Consider the following 22,361-nt stretch of genomic DNA (forward strand, 5'->3'; position numbering starts at 1 on the left):
CGTTTAAATTAAATGTCTTGTTTTAGGACCATAGATTTGATATATTCTTCAGGTTGAGGTTAAAATGATGAACAGAAATATTATGTTTTCAGAAATGAGACGGTAGCCTTGTAATTCAGGTTTTGGAGTCACGGATTGGAATTGTCCATTTTTTAATTTTCAGACATAGGAGTTCAACGGTTCATCGATCCAGTCCAGAAACCAATACAAACTTATGTGATGCGATGTGAGTACATGGAAATGCCCCTAAATGGTCCAGATCTCAGCTTAATTTTAATTGGACTAGTTGGTGACCATTTAGGATTTTACCATTAGGCTATATGTTTTGAGTAGTTATGGATTCATTAACAAATTACATCTATTGTATTTGTTTTTCCTATTCCTCACATTACATTGTTTGAAATTGGGTCATAAGTTTAAGAAAATCGATTGCTATTTTTTTTATTTACTTCAGGTTCTGTCAAAATGAGAAATTTAAATAATTTGGACCATGTCCTTACATTTTTCGAAATATGCAATGTAAACGGGGCCACTGTGTGTGCCCAATTTTTTCACCACAGAGAACAGCTTTCGGTTGAATGCCAAACTTCAGGCACAGAGTTTCTTAATACTGTACAGTCTTTGCTTCAGGTATGAATAAGACATCAGATCCTGGTGCTAATCATCAGGTTTGCAAGCCCACAGTATTAATTCCCTGAAAGGTGGTCCTTTGACTCTGGGGAGACTTCCCCCTAACTACAGATCTGCAATGGTCGATATACAATAATGCAGGCTACTCTTGCAATAAGCCGTTGCAGCTTGGGGTAGTTCAATCCATCAATTAATTTTCAACAAATATTTCCTTTGCAATACTTCCTTAATGTTTGACTTGGAAGGCACCGCTGTCTCAACTCCAATGGCTAGTTGCAGGTGGAACGTTGGAATTTAGGAAATGCTCCATCATTAAATTAAATATTTTTTTGTGCGCCATGAATTGATCCAACAATGTATAATGCTGCCATCTCAACCTGGTCTCAGAGCATTTCGTATTATTCTGTATGTAAATCTGAGACACTCCATTTAGTATGATATGGTATGTATTAATTTGTGGATGTTCAGCACCCATTTTGTATTATGTTAAGAATTTGCAGAACGTACTATATGTTTACGAATTCTAGCTAGCTGGCTAACGTTAGCTAGGTGTTAGGGTTAAGGTTTGGAGAAGGGTTAGCTAAAAGGGCTAAGGTTAGGGGATGGGTTAGCTAACATGCTAAGTTGTTGCAAAGTAACTAAAAAGTATTAAGTTGTTGAAAAGTTGCTAATTAGCTTAAATGCTAAAGTTGTCCCTCATGAGATTCCAACTCACAACTGCTAGATATTCGCATTATATGTCCTAACAATGCTAGTCATTGTCCACAAAGCGGCATGACAGGATGCTTAGCTCCCTCCTATCCTTTCTTTGGATTGGTGGATACATGCAATTATGTAATACGTTTTTGAATATTCATTGAGGGTTGTTGACGTCAACCGCCTTTATTCAATGGGGAGATGCTATGCTACTAGCCTCGTGCCAGGAATATGCATAGCCATCTCGGATATAAAGTGTTTTTTCTCAAAGTTGCGGGGATGTCACGTGTCCTACTTATATCCGTACACTCATAGCAACCTAAGTATTACGAAACGTATATTTAATCAAATAAACCTCACGTAGTAATAAATAAGCCATTTATTTTTTTGTTGACCAAATTCAACACTCAATGACTGACCTCCATTTAAAAACTCCTTGCTCGGTGAGCGATAAAACGCCACCTGCTGGAGGGAGATTTTCTGCCGAGTTAGGCAGAAGGCCAGAATCCCAGAATCACCTCTTCGCTGTTGACGTTGAGACTTGTGTTTTGCGGGTAAAATTTAATGAAGCTAACAGTTGAGGCATTCCCCGCTGTTCCATAAGGTTCTACTTTTATATATTGATAAAAGTCACCTTGTCCGAGGGAGATTTACATGGTTATCAAAACGTCACAGCCCTTATTTTCAGTGTCTCTAAAATTCCCTATGGGAAAAATGAATGCTGGAAAAATGATAGGAACCATTTTCCTGTTTGATCGCTAGGTTTTGTGGGTATTATGACACCTCCGCTGTGGGGCTCTATTAAAATGAGCCCGTCCTCCTATGGCTCCTCCCACCAGGCTGAAACGAGGTGATGGCGGCGGATGAATGGCACGACAATGGGCGTCAGGATCTCCTCACGGTATCTCTGTGCATTCAAATTGCCAAGATTCACCGACAGACATGGAAGCTCTGTTTCTAGCTCCTAAGCAACTTTGCAGTATTTTGTTTTTTGTGTAATAACTTTTGGATATCAGAGTGGCGGAAACTCACCAGCACTACAACCAGGAATAGGACTTTCCCGAATTGGATCCTTTGTTCGCACCACCCAGGGCAATTTAACTTATCCCAGAGGCTGCTCCAAGACGCTGTTGGCAGAGAAGAAGTTTTCAGAGTGGACTTCTAGTCCGACTCAGGAGTTGGGCACACCATCCACCGCTTCCGAGTATATTACTTGCTAATGTTCAGTCTCTGGACAATAAAGTAGACAGGCTCAGGGTGAGGATTTCCTTCCAGAGAGACATCAGGGACTGTAACATATTCTGTTTCACGGAATCATGGCTCTCTCTGGATATACTGTCCCCGTCCATACAGCCAGCTTGGTTCTCAGTACATCGCGCAGACAGGAATAAAGAACTCTGTTGGAAGAAGAAGGGCAGTGGTGTATGTTTCACAATTAACCACTCATGGTGTGATTGTGATAACATACAAAAACTTAAGTCCTTTTGTTCACCCGACCTAGAATACCTCACAATCAAATGCCGACCGTATTACTTCCCAAGATAATTATTTTTGGTTATAGTCACGCCATGTATATTCCCCCTCAAACCTATACGATGACGGCTCTCAAGGAACTATACTGGACTTTATGCAAACTGGAAACCACATATCCTGAGGCTGCATTTATAGTAGCTGGGGATTTTAACAAAGCAAATTTGAGGAAAATGCTACGAAGTTCTATCAGCACATTGATTGTAGTACTCGCGCTGGGAAAATACTCGACCACTGCTATTCTCTCTTCTGGGATGCCTACAAGGCCCTCCCCACCCTCCCTTTGGCAAATCAGATCACGTCTCCATTTTTCTCCTCCCTTTCTATAGGCAAAAATTCAAACAGGAAGTACCCGTGCTAAGGTCTATTTAACGCTGGTCTGACCAATCGGAATCCATGCTTCAAGATTGTTTTGATCACGTGGACTGGGATATGTTCCGGGTAGCCTCGGATAATAACATTGATGTATACACGGACACGGTGACTGAGTTCATCAGGAAGTGTATAAGGGATGTTGTTCCCACTGTGACTATTAAAACCTACCCAAACCAGAAACTGGATAGATGGCAGGATTCGTCCTAAACTGAAAGCGCGAACCTCCGCATTTAATCATGGCAAGGTGACTGGGAATATGGTTGAATACAAACAATGTAGTTATTCTCTCCGTAAGGCAATCAAACAGGCAAAACGTCAGTACAGAGACAAAGTGGAGTCTCAATTCAACAGCTCAGACAAGCGACGTACAGTCAGGTCCATAAATATTTGGACAGTGACACAATTTGCATCATTTTGGCTCTGTACGCCCCCACAATGGATTTGAAAGGAAACAATCAAGATGTGCTTTAAGTGTAGACTCATCTTTAATTTAAGGGTTTTGTAAAAATTATTGTATGAACTGTGTTGGAATTAAAATCATTTTTATACATAGCCCCCCAATTGTAGCGTCTCAAAAGTAATTGGACAAACTAACAATCATAAATTAAATTGTGAGTTTTAATACTTGGTGGCAAATCCTTTGCAGTCAATGACTGCCTGAAGTCTGGAACCCATAGACATCACCAGATGCTGGGTTTCTCCCCTGGTGATGCTCTGCCAGGCCTTTACTGCAGCTGTTTTCACTTCCTGCTTGTTCTTGTGGCATTTTGCCTTCAGCAAGTGAAATGCATGCTCAATTGGATTCAGGTCAGGTGATTGACTTGGCCATTGCAGAACATTCCACTTATTTCCCTTAAAAGAGTATTGGGTTGCTTTTGCAGTATGCTTCGGGTCATTGTCCATCTGCACTGTGCCGAAGTGCCATCCAATGAGTTTTGTAGCATTTGGCAGAATCTGAGCAGTTAAAATAGCCCTAAACACTTCAGAATTCATCGTGCTGCTTTTGTCAGCAGTCACATCATCAATAAATACAAGGGAACCAGTTCCATTGGCAGCCATATATGCCCACGCCATAACACTCCCTCCCCCATGCTTCACAGATGAGGTGGTATGCTTCGGATCATGAGCAGTTCCTTCCCTTCTCAATACTCTTCTCTTCCCATCATTCTGGTACAAGTTGATCTTGTACCAGAATGTCTCATCTGTCCATAGGATGTTGTTCCAGAACTGTACAGGCTTTTTGAAATGTTTTTTGACAAACTCTAATCTGGTCTTCCTGTTTTTGAGGCTTACCAATGGTTTACATCTTGTCGTAAACCCATTGTATTTACTCTGGTGAAGTCTTCTCTTGATTGTTGACTTTGACACAGATACGCCTACCTCCTGGAGGGTGTTCTTGATCTGACCAACTGTTGTGAAGGGGTTTTTCTTCACCAGGGAAATAATTATTCTGTCATCCACCACAGTTGTTTTCCGTGGTCTTCCAGGCCTTTTGGTGTTCCTGAGCTCAGCAGTGCGGTTTTTCTTTTTTAAGAATGTACCAAATAGCCTAATGATGGCTTGATTCACTGTCAGTGACTGCTCTTTGGACTTATTGAGGGTTAAAAACAACAGATTCCAAATACCACACTTGAAATCAACTCTAGACCTTTTATCTGCTTACTTGTAAATTAACTAATGAGGGAATAACACACACCTGGCCATGGAACAGCTGAGCAGCCAATTGTCCAATTACTTTTGGTCCCTTAAAGGGGGGACCACATATAAAAAGTGCTGTAATTCCTACACCATTCAACCGATTTAGATGTAAATACCCTCAAATTAAAGCTTAAAGTCACTTTCAGCTCATATTCATTACTTAATTTCAACTCCAATATACTGTGGTAGACAGCTAAAATAATAACTTGGTAATAACTCAAAATATTTATGGACCTGACTGTATGTGGCAGGGTCTACAGACAATCACGGATTAAAAAGGGAAAACCAGTGATGTCGCGGATACCGACATCTTGCTCCCAGACAAGCTAAACACCTTCTTCTCGCGATTTGAGGATAACACAGTGCCATCAATGCGGCCCGCTCCCAAGGACTGTGGGCTCTCCTTCTCCGTGGCCAACGCGAGTAAGACATTTAAGCATGTTAACCCTTGCAAGGCTGCCGGCCCAGACGGCATCCCTAGCTGCGTCCTCAGAGCATGCGCAGACCAGCTGGCTGGAGTGTTTACAGACATATTCAATCTCTCCCTATCCCAGTCTGCTGTCCGCACTTGCTTCAAGATGTCCACCATTGTTCCTGTATTCAAGAAAGCAAAGGTAACTGTACTAAATGACTATCGGCCTGGCCTGTAGCACTCACTTCTGTCATCATGAAGTGCTTTGAGAGGCTAGTTAAGGATCATATCACCTCTACCTTACGTGACACCCTCAATCCACTTCAATTTGCTTACCGCCCCAATAGATCCACAGATTATGTCATTGCACTGCACACTGCCCTATCCCACCTGGACAAGAGGAATACCTATGTAAGAATGTCATTGACTATAGCTCTGCCTTCAACACCATAGTACCCTCCGAGCTCATCATCAAGCTCGGGGCCCTGGGTCTGAACCCCGCCCTGTGCAACTGGTTCCGGGACTTCCTGACGGGCCGCCCCCAGGTGGTGAAGGTAGGAAGCAACACCTTCACTTCACTAATCCTCAACACAGGGGTCCCACAAGGGTGCGTACTCAGCCCCCTTCTGTACTCCCTGTTCACCCATGACTACGTGGCCACACACGCCTCCAACTCAATCATCAAGTTTGCAGACGACAACCATAGTAGGCCTGATTACCAACAATGACGAGACAGCCTACAGGGGGGAGGTGAGGGACCTGGCGGAGTGGTGCCAGGTAAATAACCTCTCCCTCAACGTCAACAAAACAAAGGAGCTGATAGTGGACTTCAGGAAAAAGTAGAGGGAGCGAGGCGAGGCTGAAGAAATTTGGCTTGGCCCCTAAGACCCTCACAAACTTTTAGTTGGTCACGACGCCCAACTGCAGTCAGGTCAAGACCCTGGTGAGGATGACGAGTGCGCAGATGAGCTTCCATGAGATGGTTTCTGACAGTTTGTGCAGAAATCCTTTGGTTTCATCAGCTGTCTGGGTGGCTGGTCTCAGATGATCCCGCAGGTGAAGAAGCTGGCTTTGGAGGTCCTGGGTTGGCATGGTTACACATGGTCTGCGGTTGTGAAGCCAGTTGGATGTATTGCCAAATTCAGTAAAATAACGTTCAAGGTGGTTTATGGTTGAGAAATTAACATTAAATTCTCTGTCAACAGCTCTGGTGGACATTCCTGCAGTCAGTGTGCCAATTGCATTGTGTTATGTGACAAAACTGCATATTTTAGAGTGGCCTTTTATTGTCCCCAGCACAAGGTGCACCTGTGTAATGATAACGCTGTTTAATCAACTTCTTGATATGCCACACCTGTCAGGTGAATGGATTATCTTGGCAAAGGAGAAATGCTCACTAACAGGGATGTGTGCCCAAAATTAGAGAGAAATAAGCTCTATGTGCATATGGAACATTTCTGGGGTCTTTTATTTCAACACATGGGACCAACACTTTATATGTTGCGTATCTATCTGGCCGACCGGAGCTACCTCTGGCCAGCCGGCCGGACATACTTATCTGGTCAGCTAAACCTCGCTATCTGGCCAGACGGATCTAGCTATTTTGGCGGCCGACAGGACCTAGCTGTCTGGACGGCCAGACGGACCTAGCTGTCTGGCTGGCTGGACCTAGTTATATGGCTGGACCTATCTAACTGGCCCGCCGGCCTGACCTAGCTATCTGGCCGGCCGGCTGGACCTAGCTGTATGGCCAGCCAGTCGGACCTTGCTATCTGGCCGGCCGAATCTAGCAAGATAGGTCCGTCCAGATTGGTAGGTCCGGCCGGCCAGATACAATGCATTCTGAAACTATTCAGGCCCCTTGACTTTTCTCACATTTTGTTACGTTACAGCCTTATTCTGAAATGGATTTTCATCCTCATCAATCTACACAATACCCCATAATGACAAGACACGTGCCCTACGAGGTCCGGAAGCCGCTGGTCTTCTGTTTCTACCTGATAATTAATTGCACCCACCTGGTGTCCCAGGTCTAAACCAGTCCCTGATTAGAGTGAAACAATTAAAAAAATGCAATGGAACTGGCTTCGAGGTCCAGAGTTGAGTTTGAGGGGTCTATGGTGTCTGAGATGATGGAGTTGATGTGTACCATAACCAGCCTTTCAAAGCCCTTCATGATTACAGATGTGAGTGATGCAGGGCGGTAGTCATTGTGGTAGCTAGCCTTAGAGTTCTTGGGAACAGAAATGATGTCGGTCAGCTTGAGACGTGGGGATTACAGACTGGGACAAGGAGAGGTTGAAAATGAACGTGAATATCCCTACCAATTGTTCTGCGCATGCTCTGAGAACAAACCCTGGAATACCGTCCGGCCCCGCAAGTGTTGACCTGATTGAAAATCTTACTCACGTTGGCCTTGAAGAGCGAGATCACCCAGTCCCCTGGTTCTGCGGGGGCCCTCATGCATGGCCCCGGTGTTATTTTTGTCGAAGCGTGCATAAAATGCATTGAATCCGTCTGGTAGTGAGGCATAGTTTGGCAAATCATGGTTGGGTCTTCCTTTGTAATCTGTAATAGAACGTAGCCCCTGCCACATGCTGTGGGCATCAGAGCCTGTGTAATAGGATTCCACCTGGTTCCTATTGTCCTTTTGCTTGTTTGATGGCTCTCCAGAGGTCGTAGTGGGACTTCTTGTACTTGTTTGTGTCCTCAGCAGTAGCATAGGAGTTGGCTTTGATAGCCCGGTGTGTGGTAGCCCTGTCCTTTATTTTAGCACCAACCTCTGTGTTAATCCAGGGCTTTTGATTGGGGGAAGCAGTGAACCTTCACTGTGGGGACAATGCCGGCGATGCATTTCCTAATGAAGTCTGTGATGGTGGTTAGCTCGTCGATGCTATTGGCGGAGTCCTGGAACATGTTCCAGTCAGCGTTAGTAAAGCAGTCCTTTAGCAGAGAAACATTTTTCTATAGAGCACGTCACAGGTACTTCCTGTTTGAGCTTCTGCTTGTAGACAGGAAGCAGGAGTATAGAGTCATGATCTGATTTGCCGAACGGGGGGACGATGGAGGGCCTTGTATGCTTGCTTGTGGGTAGAGTAATATTGGTCTAGGACTTTATTACCTCTAGTGGTGAAGGAGACATGTTTAGCAAAGTTGAGTTGGAGCTCAGCAGCCATACAATACGGTGCAATCTTGTTTTTTGTATGTAGCCTATACTTTAGGCTATTTACCTTTTAATGCAGTCATCTGTGTTTTAATTTTAAGCATATTTTTATTGTTTGCTTTTTGTAACAATGGCAAAGACATTGGCAATTTTGTATTTGTAGTCAACTTCATTTTGACGTTATCGGCAGTCAGAGAGACAGATAAACATCTTGAATCTATGTTTTGTGAAGATCTTGTTTATAAAGTGACGCGGTAGGGAAAAAACGCATCTAATGACACACTTAGCGGTTCTAGGAAGGGTCTGAGGCAGGCGGTAAACAAGCGTTTTTAAGTGCAACTTTAATAACAAGAGTTTTGGGAAACAGCTCTGAGATTTAACGATGCTCAGACGAAGATTCTAACGATGAACTTAGCCTTAAGATGCTTTAGGGAAACCGGGCTCTGGTTAGGTTAGGCTGCTGTTCAGGAAGACCTATTCCATCCCAATAAAATTATTCTACTCTCCTTTTTAAAAAAAGACAAAGAAATGCCTCACACAGATATTGTTCTCTAAAGTCCATGATAAGAGAATCATGTCTGCTCTGCCTGTACATTTCTATCTGCACCACTCAGAACGTTTCCACCACCTGAGTAAGCCCCTGCTCTCATGTTGCTCTGTCATCATCCATTCATGAGCAGTTCATCACATGCAAATCAATTTGTGTGTTTGTGTCATATGTGTTCCTGATGAAGAGGGCATGAGGTTGTTATGGTATGTTAGGCTAAGAACAGAGAGGGTTTATGATACAGGCCTTGCTAAGGACTTTCTGGCTGGCATCACGAGTGTGCTCTGCAGCAGAGCGAGATAATTGACCAATTAAAGCACAGACACTGAGATGGGAATAGTAAGCCACTCTGGCAATGTTTTGTCTGGATTTCTATCATTGCTTATTACACCATTATCCAACTCTTCTGCCCCTGTTTATTTGTATATCTGTTCTTCCCTGGCAAATTATACCTGATGAACAGAACCTCCTTGAAAGCGTTTATTTTATTTGATCCTAACCTGTAAACTCCACTCACTAACCTGTCAGTCTAAGCTCTGCCCCCTGGCCTTTCACCCAACCAATCACATTTTTTCCACCATTGCCCTGGAGCCAAATCTGCCCTCAGAATATTTTTTCACATAATTCATGCTAATGTTGTGTTGTTAAGCTAACGCCCAATTGACTCCCATTCACTCCTTAAAAGAGTACACTCTTTGACCCAGAATGCACTGCAGGGCCTATAGAAAATGTCTGCGTTCCTCTGCTCAGACGTTGCATGCATCAACCAATGGTTGCATGCCATGTCATCAACTAGCAATCTGTCCAGATTGCAATAACATATGTGGTAAGCTGATATATAAAATTCCTATCCAGATGATTTAGGGATTCAATCCGATCGCGCTTGTAGACAATGCGGCTTAATACGTAAAATACCTATCCAGGCGTTGTAAGATCTGGCATGCGTCAGCAACATCTGAGCAGGGGAACGCAACCAATGAATGGTAAGCATTCTCATGGCTAATTGGTTTAACATCTCCTCCTTTCCTAAAAAGACTCACAATTGAGGTCAGGTGCATCCTGTTTCCATTGATCATCATTGAGATGTTTCTACAACTTGGATTCCACCTTTGGTAAATTCAATTGATTGGACATGATTTGGGAAGGCACGCACATGTCTATATAAGGTCCCACCATTGACAGTGCATGCCAGAGAAAAAACCAAGCCATGAAGTCGAAGGAATTGTCTGTAGAGCTCTGAGATAGGATCGTGTCGAGGCACAGATCTGGGGAAGGGTACCAAAAAATGTCTGCAGCATTGAAGGTCCCCAAGAACAGTGACCTCAATCATTCTTAAATGGAAGAAGTTTGGAACCACCAAGACTCTTCCTAGAGCTGGCCAACAGGCTAAACTGAGCAATCAGGGGAGAAGGGCCTTGGTCAGGGCGGTGACCAAGAACCCAATGATCTCTCTGACAGAGCTCCTCTGTGGAGATGGGAGAACCTTCCAGAAGGACAACCATCTCGGCAGCATTCCACCAACCAGGCCTTTATGGAAGCTATTCCTCAGTAAAAAGGCACATGACAGCTCGCTTGGAGTTTGCCAAAAGGCACATAAAGGACTGATGAGAAACAAGATTCTCTGGTCTGATGAAACCAAGATTGAACTCTTTGGCCTGAATGCCAAGTGTCACATCTGGAGGAAACCTGGCACCATCCCTATAGTGAAGCATGGTCTTTCAGCATCATGCTGTGGGCATGTTTTTCAGCAGCAGGGACTGAGAGACTAGTCAGGATCGAGGGAAAGATGAACAGAGCAAAGTACAGAGAGATCCTTGATGAAAACCTGCTCCAGAGAGCTCAGAACCACAGACTGGGGAAAAGGTTAACCTTCTAACAGGACAACGACCCTAAGCACACAGCCAAGACAATGCAGGGGTGGCTTCGGGACAAGTCTCTGAATGTCCTTGAGTGGCCCAGCCAGAGCTCGGGCTTGAACCTGATCGAACATCTCTGGAGAGACCTGAAAATAGCTGTGCAGCGACACTCCCCATCCAACCTGACAGAGCTTGAGAGAAACTCCCCAAATACAGGTGTGCCAAGCTTGTAGCATAATACCCAAGAAGTCTCAAGGCTGTAATCGCTGCCAAAGGTGCTTCAACAAAGTACTGAGTAAAGGGTTTGAATACTTATGTAAATGTGTTTTTTGTTTGTTTTTTTATGTGCAAAAATTTCTACAAGTTTTTGCTTTGTCATTATGGGGTAGTGTGTGTAGATTAAGAAAAAATACGTTATACATTTTTGAAAAATTCAAGGGGTCTGAATACTTTCCGAATGCACTGTACATGTTGGGAGGAGACAGTGACTGATTAAGCGCAGAACACCAAATACTTATAAAACAGTTCCATATTTATTGCAAAATATTTTCGGACAGAATACAACTGAACAAACACGTCAACGTTGGAGGAATGGACAGTAAGGCCAACATCAGAACTCCAAGTGCTGTACACACAAATAGTAACATTTCTTGCTTAAATAGTATATGTAGTTCTCATAGCAAACCTCTAGTAGTACATTTCCAGACCTCCTGGCTCTCCTAAATAATTGTTTTTACCTGTGTACAGAGAATACTCACATGACCCAATGTAGGACACCAGATGACAATCATAAATGATCACAAAGACTCTCTCAATTCATTAAAATTATAAAATAAAGTTTTGGCTCCAATTTTTCTTTCTTCTTCTTTAATATCAGTTGTCATTGAGAAGCTGGGAAAGAGGGACTGGGTGACGTCTCATGACACCCTATTCCCCATGTAGTGCACTACTTTTTTAGTACCCTACAGCCTGTTGTCCAAACTCCATAGCATACTCAAAATATGCTCTTGTTCTTTTGCCCAAATAGTACATAGCTATGATAGTTTTGAGAGACAAAATCAACATAGGGAGCCACAATAGTGCTATTCAATTATTTCAAAACGACTTGAACATTGATAATGGCTAGAGCATTATATCTAGATGAACTAGGCTGTGCAGTCCTGTGCACATCCTTTTAAAGAGTTGGCACTGGTGTAGTAGTACTTCTTAGAGTAAACCTTACTTTCCCCCGTTTGTGCCCTCTCTCACATCTTTACAACCTTTCCACAAAAAGGCAGAGTAAGACAGGTTACATTTTTTCTGACATTCAAAATGTACATCTTAATTGGCTTACCGAAAGCTGGGATCTACAAAACCCCTGTTACTGGAAGTTTACAATAGAAAAATCAAATAGATAATTAGAAAAAAAACACATAAGCCCTTTGGAAAACAAACCAAAAAATACAAAGGATGATGTACAATCCAAAATGCTTTGCCAAACAGACTGGGGAGGGTTTCTTCTAAGTAGGCTGAATATGATGCGAGACAGGTAACTACAGATGCACAGTTCCACTTTTTTTTTGCCATGTCTAATTCAATGTTTACAATACTGTTTGAGAAAAAATATACATTACAAGTCCAAAGGCTACCAAAAGTCCACATTGTGACAAAATATAGAACAAGCATATACATCATTTTTCTGGCTCAGCTTTTATAGAAGTTTACACACCTCGATTGACCAATAATCCTTTCTGTTCTGTATTGGAGGAGTTATCTTCCTCTATCCAAAGGACACCAAGGCTTCCAGAAATCAAAAGTAATTCTGTCCGCAAGAGTCCAAAGTTGACCTAAACTCAATGACAAACCTTTCTGCACCACCCAATTGGCTGAGCCCTGTCTGAGGCTGAGTGTGATGATGCTAGCAAGCGGATGGGCAGCTAACTCACATGCTGGGCAGTACAACGCTACACTACACGCTGAGGAGACGGACAGAGGCGCTCAGGTTCAGACAACAGACACGGGCTTCGTTCATGCTTTTTATACAAATCTAAAAAGAACAATAGGTATCTGGGTGATGGTATAAGGAAAATGACTTGCACTGCGACATCTGACAAATAAGTCTTTCCTTTCTTTTAAAGCAACATGCAAACCTCTCTCTACAATGGTGTATTTCAACATTCATTTCATACCAAAAGCAAGAAAGGTATGTTGGGCTGAAGTGAACTCATCCACACGTCTATTCTGCTATAAAACAGTCCAAGCTGTTGTTTTACTAGATATCTACAAGTCCCTTAGTAAATGCACACCAAATTGTCAGAAGGCTCTAATGTAAAAACGTTTGACAAAAACAAAACATTCCACAACCCTTTTGATACTAGAAGTGTTTCAATGAATCAGGACCCTGAGTAGAGAAGGACATAGGCTTGGGTGAAATTACAGCAGAAATCCTTTTTTTGCTGATCAAACACCAAAAATAATATGACTTTAGCTAAATAGAAACATCTTCAGACATTAATAACTCAGTACTAATTACGGGTACTCTTAAAACCACACATGTAACCAAACCCACAACAAAGTCTTCAGCTTAGAATATGCATGTACTCATGCATATAGTGTGTATTTTCCTCTTACGTATGTACGGCAAGTGGCAGGGGCTATACAGAGGAGCCTTTAGTTATACCATCACCCTCTGGAGACTAACACTTATTACAAAGAGCTTCATACGAAGGAGAGCAAACATAATACACAGGATTCAAGACAGGGAGATGGACAGTTCTCTGCAGCCTTGTAAACAGGGGAGGCAAGACAGGCAAACGGGGTGCAATCAAATGGGGAATAACAGACATCCTCTTAGAGCAGCACAGGTGAGGGCCTATTCAGATGGACATCCTCCCTGGTTCGTAGGGACATCCTCCTTGTTCACCAATATGAGTGGAGCTTGCGGCACCACCACCACCTCCTGATGTAACCGGATGTGGCTGCTGGTTACTGGGGGCCACAGAGAAAGCATTGCAGAGCCTTTCAGGGGTAGTGGCTGGATTTTTTTCCATGCAGAAATGGGCAACAAAAAAAACTAAATAAATCTAGTCAGTATGACCATATTCAGCTATGTGACACTGCTGGAAACCCTGGGGTGTATTCATTACGGAAACCGTTTACTGTTTAAGAACAAAATGGAAGCAAACAGAGCAAATGGAACGAAACACGGAGGGACCTACCTGAATTTTCCCAATAGAAACTCTAGTTTGTGTTTTTCTGTTTGGAGTAAACAGTTTCTGTGGCAAAACGTTTTGCAACAGAATCGGCGTAATGATTACACCCCTGGCGCAACTTCATTTAACAGAACACAACAAAGCACAGCGCAGCGGCTGAGCCAGGATGGACGAGCAAGTGGCTTATCCCAAAGGACTGAGGAGCAGACTGACCGACTAACGGACACCAGCAGAAAACGGGCAACAAGCTGACCACCCCTGAGCCACTTCATGGGGGGTGGGTGGGGAGAAAGGAGGCGGAGGACGGGGGCCTGGGTCAGACGAAGAGCTGAATGCGCTCGCGGATGGTCTGCCTGCAGATGGGGCATGTCTTGAGGGCAGCGCTGCAGTCGATGCAGGAGGCATGGCCGCACTGAAAGACCAGCTTGATGTGGTTGTCGATGCAGATGGGGCAGGTGATACGCTCCTCCATCTGGCGGTAGCGCGACTGCAGCTGCTCCAGCAGGTTGTGCTGCTCCGAGTCCGGGCTGCAGTCCACCTCTGTCTGGTCTGGAGAGAGAGGAGGGGGATACATGTCATTCACTTCACCATTTAACATCACACTCCACTAAAAGGTATTGTGATCTGTACTAGTATTATCAGGACATCTATTTATGGTGTAGCTTCTATTTATCAATTACTACCAATGCCCCTCACCGACACACATCAGAAAACAAGAAATGGCTTCTAGTCATCTGTGGTATCATTACCTTGTCTTATTTTCTTGGTGATCGTGACCTGGCATTTGATACATTTCTTCATTCGATGAGCACACTCTGGAGAGATTAGGGAGAGGCACAAGGAGTTACTTCAGATCCCAAACATCAAGATCTTGTGGGAACACCAAAGGCCGGTTTCTTAGAGACTGATTAAACCTAGTCCTGGACTAAAACCACTTCCAATGGATACATTTTAGTCCATGACTAGTCTTAATGCTCCAGCTGCCCCACACACATTCTTTCTTGCACAGACACACACACCCCATCTACCTTCACAGGCGACGCTGTGCTGGCAGGGGCAGAAGAGGACAAGCAGCGCCAGCTCGGAGCAGATGAGACACTCGCTGGGCCCCGGCAGGACTGGCATGGCCAGGTTAGTCATGGTATTGGGCGTGGTGTGGACCCGCCGCAGGCTGGTGCTGCTCAGTGACGTGCCGCACGTGATGGCCTGCAGCCGCTGCAACCTGGAGGAACGGATGGATGAAAGACTGATTGGTACACATAGTGTACGATAGGATTTGTTCTCTTATCTTCTTTGTTTTGGTTAGTTATTTGTTCTCATCTTTTCCACTTATTTTAAAGCCCATTTACAGTGGCAAAGAAAAAGTATGTGAACCCTTTGGAATTACCTGGATTTCTGCATAAATTGTTCATCAAATTTGATCTGATCTTCATCTAAATCACAACAATACACAAACAGTGTGCTTAAACTAATAACGCAAATGATTGTATTTTTTTGGTCTATATTTAATACATAATTTAAACATTCACAGTGTAGGTTGTAAAAAGTATGTGAACCCCTAGGCTAATGACTAGGGTTAAAAAAGTATCTCTAAAAGCCTTGGAGTCCATCAGTCCACGGTAAGACAAATTGTCTATAAATGGAGAAAGTTCAGCACTGCTGCTACTCTTCCTAGAAGTGGCCATCCTGCAAAGACGACTGCAAGAGCACAGCGCAGAATGCTAAGAAGAATCCTAGAGTGTCAGCTAAATACTTACAGAAATCTCTGGAATATGTTAACATCTCTGTTGACAAGTCTACGATACGTAAAACACTAAACAAGAATGGTGTTCATGGGAGGACACCACGGAAGAAGCCACTGCTGTCCAAAAAAACACATTGCTGCACATCTGAAGTTTGCGAAAGTGCACCTGGATATTCCAAAATATTCTGTGGACAGATTAAAATAAATTGAGTTGTTTGGAAGGAACACACAACACTATGTGTGGAGAAAAAAATGGCACAGCACACCAACATCAAAACCTCATCCTAACTGTAAATTATGGTGGAGTGAGCATCATGATTTTGGGCTGCTTTGCTGCCTCAGGGCTTGGACAGTTTGCTATCATCGACGGAAAAATGAATTCAAAAATGTATCAAGACATTTTGCAGGAGAAAGTTAGGCTATTTGTCCACCAATTGAAGCTCAACAGAAGTTGGGTGATGCAACAGGACAACGACCCAAAATACAGAAGTAAATCAACAACAGAATGGCTTCAACAGAACAAAATACGCCTTCTGAAGTGGCCCAGTCAGAGTCCTGACCTCAACCCGATTGAGATGCTGTGGCATGACCTCAAGAGAGCAGTTTACACCAGACATCCCAAGAATATTGCTGAACTGAAACAGTTTTGTAAAAAGGAATGGTCCAAAATTCCTCCTGACTGTTATGCAGGTCTGATCCGCAACTACAGAAAACGTTTGGTTGAGGTTATTGCTGCCAAAGGAGGGTCAACCAAATACAAGGGTTCACATACTTTTCCCACCCTGCACTGTGAATGTTTGCACGGTGTGTTCAATAAAGACATGAAAACGTATAATTGTTTGTGTTATTAGTTTAAGCAGACCGTGTTTTTCTATTTTTGTGATCTAAATTTTTATGACCAATTTATGCAGAAATCCAGGTATTTCCAAAGGGCTCACATACTTTTCCTTGCCACTGTATGTCTGATTGGGGCCGTAATCTCCATGCTGACCCTTCATAGCAATGAGTGTAAAAAGTGCTGTTATAATAGTAGAAACATTAAGGACCATACAGCCAGCCAGCCAGTCAGTAGTTGTACATACCGCTGCTTCTCAGAGAAGCTCTTGATGAGCTGCAGCACGGCTGTGTCAGCTACCAGGTCCAGCGGGCTCTTGCCCTTGTGGTTAGCGTAGTTGATGTTGGCGCCCTCCTGTGCCAGGAAACAGGCAATGGCTGCGCCCACGCTCAGCTCCGTGTTACCCATCAGCCCCGAGCTGCTCAGCTACACAGGAAGGAGGGGGGAGGAGAGTTGAGTTCTGGCGAGCGTTTATTCTTGTAAATTAAAGGAATCACATGAGAGTCAAAGCTGCACACACAGGATATGAGAGAGAGAGTCAGACAGAAAGTACAGTGTACAACAACCACAACAAGATTACTGGGGACGTCAGATGACACTAAAAATGAGTAATTGCTAATTCGTATCAATTAAGCAATAATCTTCTAGTAATCAGCGGCACGTCAGATGCAAGCTGCCCACCTGTTTACTACCTGTAGCCTAGTGGTTAGAGCGTTGGACTAGTAACCGAAAGGTGCAAGATCGAATCCCCGAGTTGACAAGGTAAAAATCTGTCGTTCTGCCCCTGAACAAGGCAGATAACCCACTGTTCCTAGGCCGTCATTGAAAATAAGAATTTGTTCTTAACTGACTTGCCTAGTTAAATAAAAAAGTTTTTAAAAATTCTTCTTTTTTTTTTTTTTTTAAATGCAAAGGGGATGTCTGGTCCTCATACAGACTATAGTACAGCAAGGGAGTGATGTCACTAAACCCAATGCACCCCAGCTGGAGAAAGACAAGCCCAAATCCAATCAAATCCAGAACTCCCCTCCTTTGCTGACAATGTGAATACAGGGTACTTAGACTAGCCACCTTATGTACAGTGTGTGTTTCCCCTATCCAAAATGGCTTGGCGGATGGCCAGCATTGTTTGAGCACTGCAGTGTTTGGGGTCGTGCCGATACCCTTTGGCGGTGCCAGTGGCAGCAGCTGCTAGAACACAATGCTGATGATTTGCATTAACCGACCTAGCTAATAGAAGGACTACATTTTTTTAAACAGACCTGTGTATGACAATTGAGAGGTGAGGAGTGATTGTGCCTATTTGAAGTTAGGGAATATGATTAGATAGCCTAATAGTGTAAGGATAATTAATTTCTCTCTCAGTGATTTGATGTCTTATTCAAAACTAGGTCTCTCCCTTATTTTGGTCTCCCCTTCTCTTCCGGTCACATCTCTTTTTGCATAATTTCTCCTGCACCACCCAAGACTCAAGAAAAAACACACCCTTCCTCACAGTCTTACCTGGCAGTACAGCGAGGATGATGACGAGCCCAGGCCCCCCTCTCCTCTCTCCTGTGTGGTGGTCGTGGTGCTGGTGGTGGCGGGGGTGAGCGTGGCGTTGGCCAGCTGCGGGCGGCTGAGGGCGACGTGCATGGCCGTGTCCCCATCCTCGTCCTCCACATTGACGTCCGCGCCCTCGACCACTAGCAGCTGCACCAGGTCCCCGTGGCCCTGCGTCACCGCCAGTTGCAGCGGCGTCTGGTTGCGGTTGTTGCGGATGTTGACGTCACAGCGGCCCTGTGAGAGGGTGGGTGAGGGGTGAGAGAAAGTTAGTTGGGATGTTCCTTTTAAGCTTCAAAAGGTCAAAGTGCATTGAATATAACCTTGTTGGCCATCTTTGGGTGTTGCTATCATTTTTCCTTTTTTGGAAGACTCAGAAGGTAGCAATGTTACATTGCATGCATTTGCTTTTTACGTAGCTGTCCTGTGACTGCTTGGTATCTGTAACTATTTTACTGTGCTGTTGTGTCCATATTGTGTTGTACCTCACTGATTGACCTGATTTTAAACAAATGTGGGCACTGAAACTGATTTCTATCCACTGTTGTTTCAAAAAGGTATTTTATTTTGTTTTGTTCTAGTACTTGTAATGCTATACTTTGGCATTTCTGTCCCAGTTCCGAAGAATGCTGTTATGGCAGCATTAAGGAAAGTTTCTTGGAAACTTCAATTTAAGCCAACAAGTCCTTGAAGGTGTTACATGGAAACAACCCTTCTAGCTGCTCCACAACCAACTATGTCATAACTGTTAACAGCCACCAGGGGGAGGTCTCCTTCATAATGCTGAGGAGCAGAGAACGAAGGGGTTATACATACAGTTGAAGTTGGAAGTTTAAAAATTCCCTGTCTTAGGTCAGTTAGGATCACCACTTTATTTTAAGAATGTGAAATGTCAGAATAATAGTAGAGAATTATTATTTCAGCTTTTATTTCTTTCATCACATTCCCAGTGGGTCAGAAGTTTACATACACTCAATTAGTATCTGGTAGCATTGACTTTAAAATGTTTAACTTGGGGTCAAATGTTTCAGATAGCCTTCCACAAGCTTCCCACAATAAGTTGGGTGAATTTTGGCCCATTCCTCCTAACAGAGCTGGTGTAAGTAACTGAGTTAGGTTTGTAGGCCTCCTTGCTCACACATGCTTTTTCAGTTCTGCCCACAACTTTTCCATAGGATTGAGGTCAGGGCTTTGTGATGGCCACTCCAATACCTTGACTTTGTTGTCCTTAAGCCATTTTGCCACAACTTTGGAAGTATGCTTGGGGTCAATGTCCATTTGGAAGACAAATTTACGACCGAGCTTTAACTTCCTGACTGATGTCTTGAGATGTTGCTTCAATATATCCACATAATTTTCCTCCCTCATGATGCCATCAATTTTGTGAAGTGCACCAGTCCCTCCTGCAGCAAAGCACCCCCACAACATGATGCTGCCACCCCCGTGCTTCACGGCTGGGATTGTGTTCTTCGGCTTGCAAGCCTCCCCCTTTCATCTGCAAACATAACGCTGGTCATTATGGCCAAACAGTTCTATTTTTGTTTCATCAAACCAAAAAGTACAATCTTTGTCTCCATGTGCAGTTTCAAACCACAGTCTGGCTTTTTTATGACGGTTTTGGAGCAGTAGCTTCTTCCTTGCTGAGCGGCCATTCATGTTATGTCGATATAGGACTTGTTTTACTGTGGATATAGATACTTTTGTACCTGTTTCCTCCAGCATCTTCACAAGGTCCTTTGCTGTTGTTCTGGGATTCACTTGCACTTTTCGCACCAAAGTACGTTCATCTCTAGGAGACAGAATGCGTCTCCTTCCTGAGCAGTATGACGGCTGCGTGGTCCCATGGTGTTTATACTTGCGTACTATTGTTTGTACAGATGAACGTGGTACCTTCAGGCATTTGGAAATTGCTCCCAAGGATGAACCAGACTTGTGGAGGTCTACAATTTTTTTTCTGAGCACTTGGCTGATTTCTTTTGATTTTCACATGTCAAGCAAAGAGGCACTGAGTTTGAAGGTAGGACTTGAAATACATCCACAGGTACACCGCCAATTGGCTCAAATTATGTCAATTAGCCTATCAGAAGCTTATAAAGCCATGACATAATTTTCTAGAATTTCCCAAGCTGTTTAAAGGCACAGTCAACTTAGTATATGTAAACTTCTGACCCACTGGAATTGTGATACAGTGAATTATAAGTGAAATAATCTCTGTAAACAATTGTTGGAAAAATGACTTGTGTCATGCACAAAGAAGATGCCCTAACTGACTTGCCAAAACTAAGAAGAGAAGAAATTTGTGGAGTGGTTGAAAAACGAGTTTTAATGACTCCAACCTAAGTGTATGTAAACGTCCGACTTCAACTGTATATAGCTAGATAGACACACACACACACACATACACACATCAAAAAAATAAACGTCCTCTCACTGTCAACTGCGTTTATTTTCAGCAAACTTAACATGTGTAAATATTTGTATGAACATAAGATTCAACAACTGAGACATAAACTGAACAAGTTCCACAGACATGTGACGAACTGAAATGGAATAATGTGTCCCTGAACAAAGGGGGGGGTCAAAATCAAAAGTATCAGTCAGTATCTGTTGTGGCCACCAGCTGCATTAAGGACTGCAGTGTATCTCCTCCTCGTGGACTGCACCAGATTTGCCAGTTTTTGCTATGAGATGTTACCCCACTCTTCCACCTAGGCACCTGCAAGTTCCCAGACATTTCTGGGGGGAATGGCCCTAGCCCTCACCCTCTGATCCAACAGGTCCCAGACGTGCTCAATGGGATTGAAATCCGGGCTCTTCGCTGGCCAATGTGAAACACTGACATTCCTGTCTTGGAGGAAATCACGCATAGAACGAGCAGTATGGCTGGTGGCATTGTCATGCTGTTGGGTCAGGATGAGCCTGCAGGAAGGGTACCACATGAGGGAGGAGGATGTCTTCCCTGTAATGCACAGCGTTGAGATTGCCTGCAATGACAACAAGCTCAGTCCGATGATGCTGTGACACACCGCCCCAGACCATGACGGACCCTCCACCTCCAAATCGATCCCGCTCCCGAGGTCAGGCCTCGGTGTAACGCTCATTCCTTCGACGATAAACACAAATCCGACCATCACCCCTGGTGAGACAAAACCGCAACTCTGCAGTGAAGAGCACTTTTTGCCAGTCATGTCTGGTCCAGCAACGGTGGGTTTGTGCCCATAGGTGACATTGTTGCCGGTGATGTCTGGTGAGGACCTGCCTTACAACAGGCCTACAAGCCCTCAGTCCAGCCTCTCTCAGCCTATTGCGGACAGTCTGAGCACTGATGGAGGGATTGTGCGTTACTGGTGTAAATCGGGCAGTTGTTGCCATCCTGTACATGTCCCGCAAGTGCGATGTTCGGATGTACCGATCCTGCGCAGGTGTTGTTACATGTGGTCTGCCCCTGCGAGGACGATCAGCTGTCCGTCCTGTCTCCCTGTAACACTGTCTTAGGTGTCTCACAGTACGGGCAATGGAATTTATTGCCCTGGCCACATCTGCAGTCCTCATGCCTCCTTGCAGCATGCCTAAGGCACGTTCACGCAGATGAGCAGGGACCCTGGGCATCTTTCTTTTGGTGTTTTTCAGAGTCAGTAGAAAGGCCTCTTTTGTGTCCTAAGTTTTCATAACTGTGACCTTAATTGCCTACCGTCTGTAAGCGGTTAGTGTCTTAACGACCGTTCCACAGGTGCATGTTCATTAATTGTTTATGGGTCATTGAACAAGCATGGGAAACAGTGTTTAAACCCTTTACAATGAAGATCTGTGAAGTTATTTGGATTTTTACGAATTATCTTTGAAAGACAGGGTCCTGAAAAAGGGACGTTTATTTTTTTGCTGAGTATTAATAGAGGGTGAGAGAAACAGCTTTTTTCCACACCGTTCCTTACCTCTTTTAAAAGGATCTCGGCCACGTCTCGGTGGTTGTTGAGGGAGGCCAGGTGCAGAGCTGAGAAGCCGTCCTCCTTCTTGACATCCACCAGCTGACGCGCCCGAGCCAAGATCTTCTCCGTGGCCCTGTGGAAACAAATGGCCTCGGGTTCAGATTGAGCATATAGTGCACTACTCATATGGACATGTTTTGTGCCTTGGGGACAGCT

At 44.0% G+C, this 22,361-nt stretch overlaps 1 protein-coding gene across 5 annotated transcripts in view; it reads right to left on the reverse strand.

The window, feature by feature from the left end:
- Nucleotides 1-11,418: 11,418 nt before the first annotated feature.
- LOC120059279 (E3 ubiquitin-protein ligase MIB2-like) overlaps nucleotides 11,419-22,361 on the reverse strand; it is a 100,180-nt gene continuing 89,237 nt past the window's right edge. For all 5 annotated transcript variants that reach the window (XM_039008211.1, XM_039008212.1, XM_039008210.1 and 2 more), the window contains 6 exons: nucleotides 22,152-22,278; nucleotides 18,181-18,456; nucleotides 16,925-17,103; nucleotides 15,127-15,320; nucleotides 14,848-14,913; nucleotides 11,419-14,647 (listed from right to left, as the gene is read on the reverse strand). In XM_039008211.1, the coding sequence (XP_038864139.1) occupies nucleotides 14,415-14,647; nucleotides 14,848-14,913; nucleotides 15,127-15,320; nucleotides 16,925-17,103; nucleotides 18,181-18,456; nucleotides 22,152-22,278 (1,075 nt within the window). In that variant the 3' untranslated portion in view covers nucleotides 11,419-14,414. The remainder of the gene's footprint in view (nucleotides 14,648-14,847; nucleotides 14,914-15,126; nucleotides 15,321-16,924; nucleotides 17,104-18,180; nucleotides 18,457-22,151; nucleotides 22,279-22,361) is intronic.

Source organism: Salvelinus namaycush, chromosome 14 (assembly GCF_016432855.1).
Source record: "Salvelinus namaycush isolate Seneca chromosome 14, SaNama_1.0, whole genome shotgun sequence".
NCBI classification, from domain to species: Eukaryota; Metazoa; Chordata; class Actinopteri; order Salmoniformes; family Salmonidae; genus Salvelinus; species Salvelinus namaycush.